The 14,613-nt window shown below is 46.0% G+C and overlaps 1 protein-coding gene across 1 annotated transcript in view; it reads right to left on the bottom strand.

Annotated features, from left to right (window-relative positions):
• Positions 1–14,613, bottom strand: part of CD96 (CD96 molecule) — a 28,852-nt gene that overhangs the window by 1,045 nt on the left and 13,194 nt on the right. Inside the window, exons 6-14 of the mRNA XM_068395538.1 lie at positions 13,658–13,713; positions 12,677–12,767; positions 12,139–12,315; positions 11,112–11,165; positions 8,532–8,576; positions 7,109–7,183; positions 3,981–4,058; positions 1,959–2,039; positions 1,228–1,317 (exon numbers count right to left, since the gene is read on the bottom strand). Of these exons, the coding sequence (XP_068251639.1) occupies positions 1,228–1,317; positions 1,959–2,039; positions 3,981–4,058; positions 7,109–7,183; positions 8,532–8,576; positions 11,112–11,165; positions 12,139–12,315; positions 12,677–12,767; positions 13,658–13,713 (747 nt within the window). The remainder of the gene's footprint in view (positions 1–1,227; positions 1,318–1,958; positions 2,040–3,980; positions 4,059–7,108; positions 7,184–8,531; positions 8,577–11,111; positions 11,166–12,138; positions 12,316–12,676; positions 12,768–13,657; positions 13,714–14,613) is intronic.

Genomic DNA, 14,613 nt, shown 5'->3' with positions numbered 1-14,613 from the left:
CTGGATGTCCTCAGAGAGGAAGGAGATGTGGGCTTGCTGCCTGTGGCTCGCTGCTCCCCGCCCCAGGCACGGTACTGGGGACAACACAGCCCCACGCCAACGCTGGACTGCCAGGTTCCTAGGCTGAGGACCCCAAACTCTGAGCATTGCGGTTCTAATTTATGGACTTAACCCACTTTTGTTCTGACTGGGTTTGCGGGCTGGTTTCGGCCACCAGTTGGTTCACCGATGAGATTATTCAGGCACAGCCTGGAAAACATTTCATCTGAAAACCATTGGTTTTCTCTGTTCCCCCATGAGCTCCTCTGAGAAGAGGAAGCACGTTGTGGTGCAGCCGGGCACAGCCGCCCACCCCAGCCCTCCTTCCCACCAGCTTATTTTTCACACTGCTGCCACCAAACTCTGCTGAAACATCTGGCCAAGGGTGCAGCCGCCTTTTGGGGTGAGATCTTGTTGGCAGCACAGCATCCCTGCCTAGCCCCAGCTGCCTCTCCCCACTGTGGTGCTGGGATCCCCCACTCCCCCCTTCTGCACAGACACCCTTGGGGGTTCTGGCAGCTGAAAGAGGTGCTAGAGGAAGGAAGAGGAGGAGGAGCACGGTCCTTCTCCAGCTGCCACCAAGAGTGCAGCAGTGGGCTGGGTGCCAGAGAAGGCTGGAGCACAAGAGTCACTGGGCGACACTGCCTCAGTGTCACCTCCCGTTGTGCTGGCGTCATGGCCCTGTACAAGGCTGGTCATACTGGTATGTCATCCAGCCTGGGTCTTGGCCACGGTGGCAGCCAGTGCCGCAGCCGGCCACCAAGCCCACCACGCTGCATCAGCTGTGAGTGGCCCCTGGGGCACAGGGGTGTGACCAGCCAGACTTTGCTGCTGGAAGAAAACATGCGCTGGGGCGTTGCTTGTGGATGCAGGGAGAAAGCAGGAATGCCAAAAGCCTGCAACAACCCGCGGTGTGGAGACATAGCAACCGTGATCCCTCTGTTCATCTCTTTTCACAGAATCACAGAATGTCAGGGATTGGAAGGGACCTTGAAAGATCATCTAGTCCAGTCCCTTGCAGGAGTAGGATTACCTAGATCATGTCACACAGGAACACGTCCAGGCAGGTTTTGAATGTCTCCAGAGAAGGAGACTCCACAACCTCTCTGGGCAGACTGTTCCAGTGTTCAGTTACCCTCACCGTAAGGAAGTTTCTGAAAGAAGAGGAGTTGTAGGACAATGTCTCACCAGTACTATTGAGCAGACTGCTGGCAGTAAAGAAAACTTCCCCTCTGGTAACTGAAATTGGCTGGTCTGTGATGCTGAAGGACAGGTTACCTACAAAGATATGAGCACAGAACATTTTAGTAACTGAATCCATTTTTTTCTTTTAATGAAGGTCGTGTTTTGAAGCCACCGTTATTCACCCTGCTGAAGACTGAAAATCAAATTCCACAATCAGAATATCAAAATTCACTTGGCAAAATGCCTACATTTTTGGCCTACAGCCTGGTGTTAGACAAAAAAAAAAGTGCTTTTATCAATTTAAAGAATATTAGAAGAAAGAAAGACAGACTATTAGAAAACACCTATTAAGATGTTCCAGCCAGCCAGCATTGAGCTGCACAGCGGTCTGGGAGAATGATAAGCTTTTCACCTCTTTGATGGCAATGAACAAGCTAAAGATATTAAGTGGCTTAGCAGCAACACAAAGAGTCTGCCTCTGCCGTGACTGAGTGAAACCTCAGTCTCCTCTGTCAAGTACTTTGTCTGAACCACAAAAATCATCTTTTGTCTGGTTGTAGACAGATATTTTGCCTTTCCTAATACAGCTAAGCTGCCTATGTGTAGAATCAGTGCTGCCTAAGGATACATTCCTGTTTTTTCTAGCCGTTTCCATGTTCGTGTCTTCCGAAATAATAGCTAAAATACGCGACTAGATAATGGCACAGCATTTCCAGAGCTGCCACGGCACTTACGGTGCACCAGGGTTGTATTCTCAGAGGAGCTTGTCACATTGCTCAGGCTTTGAGGGGATTCAGTGATGGAATTGTTCAAACCTGTACAAAAAGAAAGAATATCCTTCAATTATCTTACAAACCTGTACGTGACTGCTTCATTTGACTCAACTGTGGCTATTTTATACCCTTTGCTTTTCTCTGATGCAAACAACAAATGAAATAACAGAGATACCTGAAAGTCTCTAGTATAATTGCTGATTTATAAATCCAAGAAAAAAAACCCCACTGTTTAAATTATGTAAATGAGTAACCAGACAGAGCCAGGAAAAGTTCGTCCTTGCAAGATGCTGGTTCTGATTGAAATTGAGCACTCAAGTGTATATATATCACAGAATCACAGAATGTCAGGGATTGGAAGGGACCTCGAAAGATCATCTAGTCCAATCCCCCTGCCGGAGCAGGATTACCTAGATCATGTCACACAGGAACGCGTCCAGGCGGGTTTTGAATGTCTCCAGAGAAGGAGACTCCACAACCTCTCTGGGCAGCCTGTGCCAGTGTTCGGTCACCCTCACCGTAAAGAAGTTTTTCCTCATATTTATGTGGAACCTCCTGTGTTCCAGCTTGCACCCATTGCCCCTTGTCCTGTCAAGGGATGTCACTGAGAAGAGCCTGGCTCCATCCTCATGACACTTGCCCTTTACATATTTATAAACATTAATGAGGTCACCCCTCAGTCTCCTCTTCTCCAAGCTAAAGAGACCCAGCTCCCTCAGCCTCTCCTCATAAGGGAGATGTTCCACTCCCTTAATCATCTTCGTGGCTCTGCGTTGGACTCTCTCTAGCAGTTCCCTGTCCTTCTTGAACTGAGGGGCCCAGAACTGGACACAATATTCCAGATGCGGCCTCACCAGGGCAGAGTAGAGGGGGAGGAGAACCTCTCTTGACCTGCTAACCACAGCCCTTCTAATACACCCCAGGATACATATATATGTATGTATGTACGTACATATGTATGTGTTAAAAAGCCCTACCAAAATCGGTCCAATTTTAGGGCACTCTAAAAATTCACTGAGAGTTTTGGACATTAATTCAATTCAGTTCTTCTTTTTGCCTTGTTTATTAGGTGCTTAGTTTTATAGGGTGCCAAAAATATATTCAGAGAATGGAAAGCGGCTGCTACATTTGTGCTTCAGCCAACAGACAATTGCCATGCAAATGCAAAAGCACATGGACAGGTTCTGAAAGCACAAAGAGAAACCAAGATGTTAAGAAATAAAGTAACTTCTGGCTTTCTACTGCTGAGCAGAGATTTTCTAAAGGGAAAGATCTGTAAAAAAATGTCCACTCCCAGGGGTTTTTTTAATTGATTTGTTGATCTTTAGTGAGGCCGCCTTTCAGTGTTCTATTAGCCAGACTTTGTTGTCCCACATTATCTCATTAATTCATTGCTGCTCTGTGATTTTGTTTAGCTTCTCCAGTAATTTATTTCATCTATAAACTACCCTCAGTACTCACTACATTTGCCTAGCAACTCTCTCAATTTTAGTATTATTAAATTAAATGCATCTAATAAAACCAGGATACTCAAATGTTTTTTCATTCTTCTTTTGCCGCTGCAAATCCTTGATGGCTTGGAAGACTCAAGCCTTTATCTCCTAACTCAGTGCAACTCAAGAGAGGAATTGCTTCTGTGAAGTATTGAAAAGCTGGTACAGATTACACCATCTGACTTTTGGCCTCTGCTCAGACACAACTTCCATGTTTAGTAATAATTTTTGCATGGCGATGTGATGACTATCAAGTAGCAGCTGAAAAGAAGCACTGCGGAGCTAATGTTCTTGGCAAGGGCGTCACAAACTGAGGACCACGTAGAGCCGAGTACCTGCTGCTGTACCTTTTGCAAGATACTCCAGATCACTGTAGATTTGCAACCCAACACTAAGTTGGTGTCACATTAGCACTTTACAGCACCCATAATTGGCTCGTAACTCCCCTGTTACAGTCCTACAAAGCCAAGGAGATGGATCATCTACTCACGTGCTGTTGTCAAACCTTCATTGAATGCTGTGGGGCTGGTATAGCTTTTTGTATCCGCAGTAGAAATCAGCACTCCTGCTGAAAAACACACAAGATGATTGTAAAAATTGCTGTAGAGGACCATGTCACTTGTTTTTCATTTTTCCCTCTTTCTTTGCTATTTCCTGACTAATGAGGTCAAACATTTGTAACCTACTCCTTGAGATGCTGGCTTCCCTTGGACAAGCACCACACAGCTCTGTGTCTGGTTTGAAAGTCTATCACAAGCTAGAAGCTCAAGAGGAGCTTGGTGAGATGGATGAATAAACCTTGAGAAAACATATGGGGTATTTAAGCTGAAAGTTCCAGCTGAAACTCAGTAGTTCCAAGTGCACTGGCTTGTTTCGACCTGAAGCCAGTAGAGCAATGAACAAACAAACATACATAAATTTAGACAGGGTTTCACCAGCTCCAATGAGACAAAACGGTTTTCCCGATTAGCAAAGGGAAGTTTTGAAGAAGTTAGTGCACAGGAGTCACACCTGTGATGCCTGGTGCCAGATACCAACTTATTTAACATTTTCCTTTAATCTTTTTTTGAAGTGCTAAGTATTCTAAACCTCAAGGAGCTATTTACCTGATATTAAAACACAGACAGATGGTGGTTAGCAAGTAGACCTCTAGTTTCCCAAGAGGACTATTTCACATTTACTAAAAAGAGTCCATCTTTCCTAACACCTGTCTGGTTTTTGGAAAAGTATCGTTAAGCCATCTGAACAAACCTGAGAAGGTAAAAGCAGCTGTTACCCAACACTCAAATCCCCAGCAGCTCTGGGCTTAGAGATGGAGCTATCGTGGAAGCTAAACAAAGATGGGACTGCAGTTTTATCAGCCTTGGTTTTGTCTCCCCTTCTTCCCCTGCCTGTGTCTGGGCACTCTCCCCTTGTACCAATTCCCAGCTGTCTCTTAGATTTTTCATTAAAAACTTGCAAAATAATAGGAACTGAACCAAATCTCTTTTTACTATGTCAGACTTGGACTTGCCATCCTTACTTGGCTGCGGCCCAAAGGGTCTGCTCAAGAAGCTGATGGTGGCACCAGTGTGGCAACCAGCAGTGAGCCAGAGAGGAGAAGCACCAGTCCATGGTTGGCACACCATGACTGCCACACTTCAGGGGCATTGGTTAAAAGGCAGTTGTTTCCTGGGCTATTTACAGAAAAGAAATGGCTCTGCTCCAGACTACACTATGACATTGACCTCGTACCTCCTCAACCAGATGTATAATCCAGCAAGGAGAATCCTCTCTGTTCACATTATATATTTATAGCCTTTGTCGTGAAACTGTTGAGACAAAAGGGCTTTCACACCACTTGGACAAGCACTTTGCTGCCCTGCTGACCGCCAGGCTGGGCACGTGTCTCTACTTTGGAGATGGGGAAGGCAGCGTGAGAAGCAGCAAAATTTTCAATTTCAGCACCCCTGCAATCTGTGTTCCTGCCCTGGCATATCTCGATCTAGCCTCTTTTCATGCTCCAGGGCTTTACATTGAGTGATTCAGTTCCCAAACAGCACTCTACTGGGGTAGGATGAAGCCTTGTGTTCAGTGTCTTCCTCAAGTATTACCCCACACACTGCCCATTGCATTACTCACTCATCTCTGGGTAAATACTGCTGCAGCACAATGTAGGTTAGCCAAAGCTTTGGTGCTGCTATGGAGGGGAAGATGGTGTTTGGCGACTTGAATCCTGTGTCCAGTTCTGGGCCCCGCACTTCAAGAAAGATGTTGAGGTGTTGGAGCGAGTGCAGAGGAGGGCAACCAAGACGGTGAAGGGTCTGGAGGGTCTGACCTCCGAGGAACGGCTGAGGGAGCTGGGGGTGTTTAGCCTGGAGAAGAGGAGGCTCAGAGGTGACCTTAGTGCAGTCTACAACTACCTGAAGGGAGGTTGTAGTGAAGTGGGAGTCGGCCTCTTCTCCCAGGCAACTAGCGATAGGACAAGAGGACACAGCCTCAAGCTTCACCAGGGGAGGTTCAGGTTGGACATTAGGAAGCATTTCTTCTCAGCAAGGGTCATTAGCCATTGGAAGGGGCTGCCCAGGGAGGTGGTGGAGTCACCATCTCTGGATGTGTTTAAGAAAAGACTGGACATGGCACTTAGTGCCATGGTCTAGTTGCCATGGTGGTGTCAGGGCAACGGTTGGACTTGATGATCCCAGAGGGCTCTTCCAACCTGGTTGATTCTGTGATTCTCTGACTTGCCATGTTGCCTCTTCCTCAGGCTGCCTGCGCTGCTGTTTGGCACTCGCAGTTTTGTCTCTGGAATGGGAGCGCGTGCCATGCCCGTGTTTATTCAGGTCACATGGCAACGAGCACACACCTTGCTGCCGGTGAGGGCAGCCCCAACGCCCTTCTAACTGCTGCTTCAAACCAGCCAGTCCTACAGGGATCAACAGCTGGGCTTCAAAACAGAAAGAGACTTTAAAGGAAGAAGTGTTCACAGACATGCTGTGCTGCGAGGAAATGCACTCTGCTGGGACTGACGGGCGTCAACCCTTTATTTTGGGATCAGGAGGCAGGAGGTTCACAGCTTCACCTGCTTTCAATTCAGGCTGCTGCTGTGCTGTTGAGTGCTTCCCAGCTGCTGGTGCACGTACCTCTCCCTGGGGAAGTGAGGTTAAACCCTTCCAAGTGAGGTACCCTGACCTCCACTGGCCTCAGTGACACCAGCCCGGAGAAGAAATCACTGAGTTGAGTCATCTGCTGTAAATATTTTATCAGTGCTTTGTACTCCTGTGCTCCAATGTTTGGGTTGTGCTTTTTCTAGCTCTAATGTAATCCTATTTTTGTGTGATATTTCATTAAAGAGATACAAAGAATAAGTATTGTAAAAATCCATACTCAATATCTGTTCACTTGCTGAAATTAATGCATAAATCCTGAACAGAGCATTAAAAAAAGATAAAATCAAGGCAGCATTTTCTCATATATTTATTTTTGAGCTGTGGACTTCCTAAGTTTATAATGCACTAGGAAAGGGGCTTCAGTGTACGTTAAATTGTTTGCTACAAAAAATGCAAGCGGGTGGTTGTGTTTATGTAACTTTCTCCTACGTTCTTGAAACAACAAAGACATTTTGGCTGAATTGATTACCTTGTGTTGCGGAAGGAGGTGCCAAACTTGCTTGACTTGTGAAATCCAGAGAGGCCAAAGATGTCGACTGGTGCTCTAAAGATAAGCAAATTACATGGTATCACGTTTAGTCAATAGGGTCTTTTTAAAATAATATTAATAAATCATAAAACAACCTGGATCAAAGAGCTTGCAGCAGCAGCTGGGTAAATGCAGACGCTGCAGCAGGATTCCCGCTGTCGGAGTTAAGGTTAAATGCTCAAAACACATCCCACAAATTCAAGGGGCGCTCAGAGACAGCTGATGTTATTAATGCTGACCCTTTCATGCAGGCTAGATGTGTGTGTTATGTATTTATGTTTTTATCAAAAGTATGCATCAAAAGCAGTGTGGCCAGCAGGTCGAGGGAGGTGATTCTGCCCCTCTACTCTGCTCTTGTGAGACCCCCCCTGCAGTACTGTGTCCAGCTCTGGGGGCCCCAACATAAAAAGGACATGGAGCTGTTGGAGCGAGTCCAGAGGAGGCCATGAAGATGATCAGAGGGCTGGAGCACCTCTGCTATGGAGACAGGCTGAGAGAGCTGGGGCTGTTCAGCCTGGAGAAGAGAAGGCTCTGGGGAGACCTTCTAGCAGCCTTCCAGTACCTGAAGGGGGCCTACAGGAAAGCGGGAGAGGGAGATTTTACAAGGGCATGGAGTGACAGGACGAGGGGGAACGGTTTTAAACTGAAAGAGGGGAGATTTAGATTAGATCTTAGGAAGAAATTCTTTACTGTGAGGGTGGTGAGACCCTGGCCCAGGTTGCCCAGAGAAGCTGTGGCTGCCCCCTCCCTGGCAGTGTTCAAGGCCAGTTTGGATGGGGCTTTGAGCAACCTGGTCTAGTGGAAGGTGTCCCTGCCCATGATAGAGGGGTAGGAACTAGAAGATCTTTAAGGTCCCTTCCAACCCCAACCATTCTATGATTCCATGATTATACACAGGATTCAGTTTAACTGCTGTGGGCTGGATTACACACTTGATGGTGGTGCTTCCCCACCTAGCCAGGGCCTTGCCAGAAATGGTCCCGACAATGTGTGGCAGCTGTATACACCCAGGAGATCACCTGCTCTTGTGGGTTTTCCTCTCAATTGTGCATGCTCTGGTAAAGCAGTGCTATTTATCTTACATCATTAATGAATGGGAATAATATATGATAATCAGCATGCCACTTTACATGCTGTCCTAACATGATAGTTTTAGCAGGATTTATGTCAGATTTCTTCTTGGGTAACTTCATAGCTCACAAATTCCCATTCAGCAGCACACAGGTACCATCAGTACTAGAGCACACTGACCTTTCCCTGGCATGCCTCTGGCTCTGTATACATGACATTTAAGCAATGGTCAAACAGAGATCCTACATGTATTGACTGAGTAATAAAGAAGGCTTTTTTTTTTCCCCCTTACCTGATGTAGTCATGACAGCTGATGGAAGTGCTGAATTTCCAAGGTCTATAATAAATCAAAGAAAACACTTCTAATCAGGATGAGAAAGGTGTTTATTCTGCTTTAGAAAAGTGGGTGATTCAAAGACTCAAGAGTGAGAGAGTGCATCACACAATTTCCAAATGATCTTTCAATTCACAACTCAGCCAAGTGGTCCAGCAAGAAGCATGAGGCACCTGAGGTAACTGTGCTGTGAAATCCCTAGGGAAAAAAAGGTTTTGGAAAAAAGGTTTTGGGAAAAAAGGTTTTGGAGCCCCTGGCACCTCAACTTAAAAACCAGAAGTTAGTTACATGGTTCTATCCTGTACAAACAGATGCACCTTATTAGCATGCATGTTGAAATAACATATAGGACGCAGTGACAGAACCTGCATAGCTCCATCCATGAGGCAATTCAGAGACTGCAAGTATGACAGGAAATTTCAGGGACATTTTGCACTGAAAAGTCTTCACTGAGTCCTCAAAGAAGAGTAGAGGGTGTTATTCTTTGTAATTAAAGGACTGTTAACCAGATAGCCAAGAACAGCAGAGACACAGAATTACAGAATCAGCCAGGTTGGAAGAGACCTCGGGGATCATCGAGTCCAACCATTGCCCTGGCACCACCCTGTCAACTAGATCATGGCACTAAGTGCCATGTCCAGTCTTTTCTTAAACCCCTCCAGAGATGGTGACTCCACCACCTCCCTGGGCAGCCCCTTCCAATGGCTAATGACCCTTGCTGAAAAGAAATTCTTCCTAATGTCCAACCTGAACCTCCCCTGGCGAAGCTTGAGGCTGTGTCCTCTTGTCCTATCGCTAGTTGCCCAGGAGAAGAGGCCGACTCCCACTTCACTACAACCTCCCTTCAGGTAGTTGTAGACCATCCTGCCCAAACAGCATTTACATCCTGAGTGAGGAATGGTTCATTTCTTCTTTTTTTTTGCCCAGAAGGTGAGGCAAAGTACACCCTGAGTAGGTTAGGAGGAAGGATTAAATCTCCCCAAAAGGCTCCATGAAGGAGGTGATCTATGAAAGCTCATGCACGCCATTAGAAAAACATATCTAGGAAGGCAGCCAGAAGGTACCTCTGTCTGGTCAGGCACGTTGGGAGGGCATTGGGTGGGAAGAGATCCTCTGCAGACAGGATCTTAGCATGAGTAAGGTAACCATCAACTCTCCAGCTGCTTTTCCTTGCAAGCATTTGTACCTCCTTTGACTGTTTTGAGTGTTGCTCTTCCATTTGCATTTCAACTTTGCCTCGCCTGCGCTAGCAGGGATTTCGTAGTAGCTGGCTGACATAAAAGGACTCCTTACCAAATATGCAGCAGGTCAAAAAACAGGGTAGTGAGGCAGATCGAGGTGTGCCCAGCTCCCAGTATGTTTCTGCAGAGCGTGCAAGACGCAAGATTCAAGGGCTGCTTTGAGAGATCACCTTGCAGAAACCAGTGGAAGACAAAGTCTCTCTCTCGGGGAGCCCTGGCACCTGGGATGGCTTTCTGGTGCCCAGCAGGGTATTGGCTGAACCTCCAGGGCCTGCTACAACCTGCACTTGCAGAAGGAAGCTTACAGAGGAAACCACACTGCTTTCCATGATGTTTGTCTACAGCATTTCTCTGACGCACTCCTGGACAACTAGCGATAAGACAAGAGGACACAGCCTCAAGCTTCACCAGGGGAGGTTCAGGTTGGACATTAGGAAGAATTTCTTCTCAGCAAGGGTCATTAGCCATTGGAATGGGCTGCCCAGGGAGGTGGTGGAGTCACCATCTCTGGAGGTGTTTAAGAAAAGCCTGGACATGGCACTTAGTGCCCTGGTCTAGTTGACATGGTGGTGTCAGGGCAACGGTTGGACTCGATGATCCCTGAGGTCTCTTCCAACCTGGTTGATTCTGTGATTCTGTAACCCACTGCTGAAACGCAGCTGCCTCCCAGGCAGAGCAGAGCAAGCAGCTCCAGGAGAGGCATCTCCAAAGGGCTTCAGCTGAGGTGTGAAGGGAATGATTTATCTGTCTGCAATAAGCTGATAATAAGACAAGCTTGCAGGGGCAGAGTGCAGATTTACCAAATTTACACAAACTGAGAAACATCTCATCAGTTCTTTAATTAGGGTAAAGTGTTGAGGATCTTGGCTGTGTACTTAAGCAGAAGGTAGAACCATTAGTAGAGCTGTTATTTTTAATTATCAGTTCAGTGCTGAAAGACCTATATTCAAATGCCAGCTGAAGCATCAGAAATAACATTAAGTGCCCCTCAAAGCAGGAGTTTAATTATGCTTGGGGCTTAATTATGATAGATTACATCACCAAAATATCTGCTTATTGTATTTTCTCTGAAGTCATAGCTGCAGAAAGGGGCATGGTCTAGTTGACAGGGTGGTGTCAGGGCAACGGTTGGACTCGATGATCCCAGAGGTCTCTTCCAACCTGGTTGATTCTGTGATTCTGTACCTAACTACCCATCCACAAACAAGTTTTCAAAACCATTTCTCCAACAGCTTTAGGAATTTATAGACAAACCTCTAACATAACCCAAGTTATTTTGTTCTGTGATTTGTCCTACCTTCTGAAGCTGTGGTGGTAAAAGCTTCAGACACGGCTTCATTAGACTTATTGTCTGTGAAGAAAAAGAAAAAAAAGAAAGATGAAAGCAGTTCTTAAAAGCAGTTAGGCTTTTGTTGTAAAGGCTGAAAGTTTAGTTTGGGGTTTTGTGTCATACTGTGCAGTAGTATGGCACCTTCACAGAACATAGCTGAGAATTAATTTAATTCTTTTCTTTCTGTCACGTCTAAATACATTAACATTTTTATACGGAGTGGATCTATCGTAGCGTTAGCATAGCCTGCAGGCAAGAACGTAGACTGCTTTAATTGACGCCTCTCCAATTTGAATATATTTCTACAAAACTGCAAATTAGGTGAAATGAGTCATTTTGGAGAGAAATCATCATCTACCTCCCTTCCCTCCAAAGCTACATCTCCAGAGGAGTAAGCTCTGGCTTTTGATGCAGACATTCTTTTCCTTCCTCAGTTGGGGAAGGGGCATTGGGTGAGAGAAAAACTGCTATTTAGCCCCGGGTGCGGGCTAAATGAAGACACCTAGTTGTGTAGCTAATTCTGCTAGTACAGTTTGTAGAGGTGTTTCTCCATTGTCCAAAATGGTTCAACTGTTTTAGGGGCCTTTTGCAGGTTTCACTGAAGATGTACAACTGACTCTGAGGGTTTGATTTTCCAGGCAGCTCCATTGCACGCAGGCAGACTTTCTGCCAGGAGTCCTCAGTGGGAAGCACATTATTATAACAGCTCCCTGGTGCCATGTGGCTAAGCTAGTGTATTTTTGGGTATGGGAAGTGCAGCAAGATACTGCCTAAACAAACAGCAAGCACCTTATGTTTGTGCAGGAGTTTTTTAGCTCATTTAGAGGCTTGAGCAAAGACTTGAGCTGAAAAACCTGCCAGGAAATTCAAGCTGTGTGATGAACTTGTACAATAAATCTTCCATACTCCGGGCATTTTTTCAGTATTTTAAATAACAGCGAATACATGCGTTCAGTGTTGCTAACATTTCATGTTTCAGGTATGAAAAACCTACCAAAGGAAACAAATATTTCTTCTGATGAAATATTCCATGTTCTATTCCCGAGGAAAGAAAACAGACATGCACATGAGAACGTCTTATGTGTCTGGTGGGTCCCTTGCAACATCAGTGTTGATCTCAGCTGATAGAAACCTTCACTGTCTTGCAAGTCTTCTTGTTCAACAGAAATTTCTTGGGGAAAGAGAAAAAAAAAAGAAAATCTGCAAGACCCTCTCATTACACTCCAAACTATAAATCAGAGCTGTGCAAAATATTGGTACTGAAAAGCAAGCTTATATGGCTGCAGGTTTCTTTGCTGAGACGCTATCAAAGATTTGACAAGAACAGCGTGGCTATGCCAAGCCATCGTTCCCATCACTGGCTGTGGTCACAGCTGTTTGCCAGCTGTTCCCTTTGAGGAGGCATGATAGTCTGCCCTTCACCCAGACAGACACCTCCAGGCTCCCTGTAGCAGGAGCGGATGAGCAACCATTGCTTTTCTTGGGAGCCACTTGTACAGCTGTGCCATTGTCCTACTCATAGGTTGCGTTACCTCCAGGTTGCTCCATCAGGCTCGCTCTGTCCATGTACCACACAAGTCTGGGCTTGGGAAATGCCTTCCTCACCACGCAGCTCACGTTAGGCTATGGAGCAGTAAAAACCAGTCGTTAGCCTCAGTCATTTCTCACCTGGCTTCCAGCTTCCAAAATTCCTTATGGACAGAGGTTATTTACTCACCATCCCACTCAGGGAGGAAGCACTGGCTTCCTCTTTCTTGTGTTTCTTCCCCCCTCCCCTGCCCTATTTTTCTGGCTGCAAACACCATTAAATGAGAGCCCAGGGACACCTCCATTGCCCTGGGTCAGGTGGGGGGTGACAGGGCTCCAACACTCTCCAATACCGTGCTGTGGCTAGAGAGATATAGGGTGACCCTCCCGCTCCCAGCCCAGCACCTCAGCGACAAACACCCACATGGAGAAACAATGGAATCAGTAATGGGCATGCTGTGTTGGGGGAGATGGGGGTGTTTAGCCTGGAGAAGAGGAGGCTCAGAGGTGACCTTAGTGCAGTCTACAACTGCAATCACAAACAACTGCATTGTGGGTAGCGGGTGACCTTCTTCAGAGAGGGATTTTGAGCAGTGTGGAGAGGGCAGCTTGAGGCTGCTTGATGGTAGACAGCAGATGGGGAGGGAAAGGGAGCGTCGCAGACCCCTGCAACATCATCAGCCTCTCACAGCCTCTCGATCCTGTCCTGGAGCCTTCCCTAGGGCTAACACAAACCCAGAATTTGCCCACACCATGGAGAAGCCCATAGCTAGCTCCAGTTTGTACTCACTGAAGCAGCACACTGCTCCAGGGATGAGAATCTCTAAGAAGAAAGGACCTGAAGGGCTGACGTTGACTCGTTGACTTGCTCATCGCCCTGTGAGCTCAGTAAGTTTGGAGGTCCTGATTCAGCTTATCTTGCCTGGCCCTGCTGGGGTGGCATGGTGGTGGTCACAGCCATTGCTCTTTGCTCCAAAGTTTCTCACCTTCTGTAAGGTGCCAGCTGAGCCCTCCTGCAGGCTGACAGAGATCTTAGGGTAGGCTGGAAAGCAAACAGAAATTTATTAGTGAAACGGATACTGAATGTCACCGTATCAGCTTCTAATAAGACTCAACAGCCTTACTTTGTAAAAGAGTGGAAATTAAATCCTGCATCCACCCACACACCTCGCAAGATAAAAGCTTGCACAGCTCCAAGTTGAGGTCAAGGAAGTGGTTTACAAGCGTATATCAGCAGCTACTACCACAAGATCCATGTTGTATTTCACTGCCTATCTAAACTTTCCAACCTAAACCTCATTTTAATCTCTACCATTGAGATAATTTTATTTTCCTTTTTTTTTCCCCTAATTCTGTTAATTGGTGTAGGGTCACCTCAGTTCATTATGTTCCCCTCTGAGGTGAAGTGCTCAAGTTTCCCTGTTGTTTTATACAGTGAATCTACCCAGGACACTGGCCTTCTTTTTTAATTTCCATTTTTCTGCCTAGGATTATGCTTTACTGCCTAGGATTGTGCCTTACTGAAGGATTATGCCTAGGAGTGACCTATATTTAATTATCATGGCCTTATGATTTTCTGGACTTAAGATACTTTTTGGGTGGAATTTCCTTTCTTTTCTTTTTTCTCTTCTGCTTTTTTTTTTTTTTTTGGTGGATTCTTCCTATCAGAAAATCAAAGTCTTAAGATTTTGTCCTTGTTTCTGCCTTGCCAAAACCGTACAGATGGCAGCGGGGCTGGCAGAAGACAACCATAGTTTTTCAGATATAGAGAAAAAGTCTGGTAAACTGGATCTTCTAATCTCAGCTAAAAGTTGGCTGGAAGACTAAATAGCACCTAGTCTAGTGCCTGCTCTTCCTTTTGTTTTTTGATGAGAATGATTATGCTGGAAGCTGCCTGGTGGAAAAGGACCTGGGGGTGTTGATCGATGGCCGGCTGAATATG

This window comes from Nyctibius grandis, chromosome 2 (assembly GCF_013368605.1).
Source record: "Nyctibius grandis isolate bNycGra1 chromosome 2, bNycGra1.pri, whole genome shotgun sequence".
NCBI classification, from domain to species: Eukaryota; Metazoa; Chordata; class Aves; order Nyctibiiformes; family Nyctibiidae; genus Nyctibius; species Nyctibius grandis.
The sequence above is the reverse complement of the archived record's forward strand: the minus strand, read 5'-3'. Positions and strand labels throughout refer to the sequence as shown.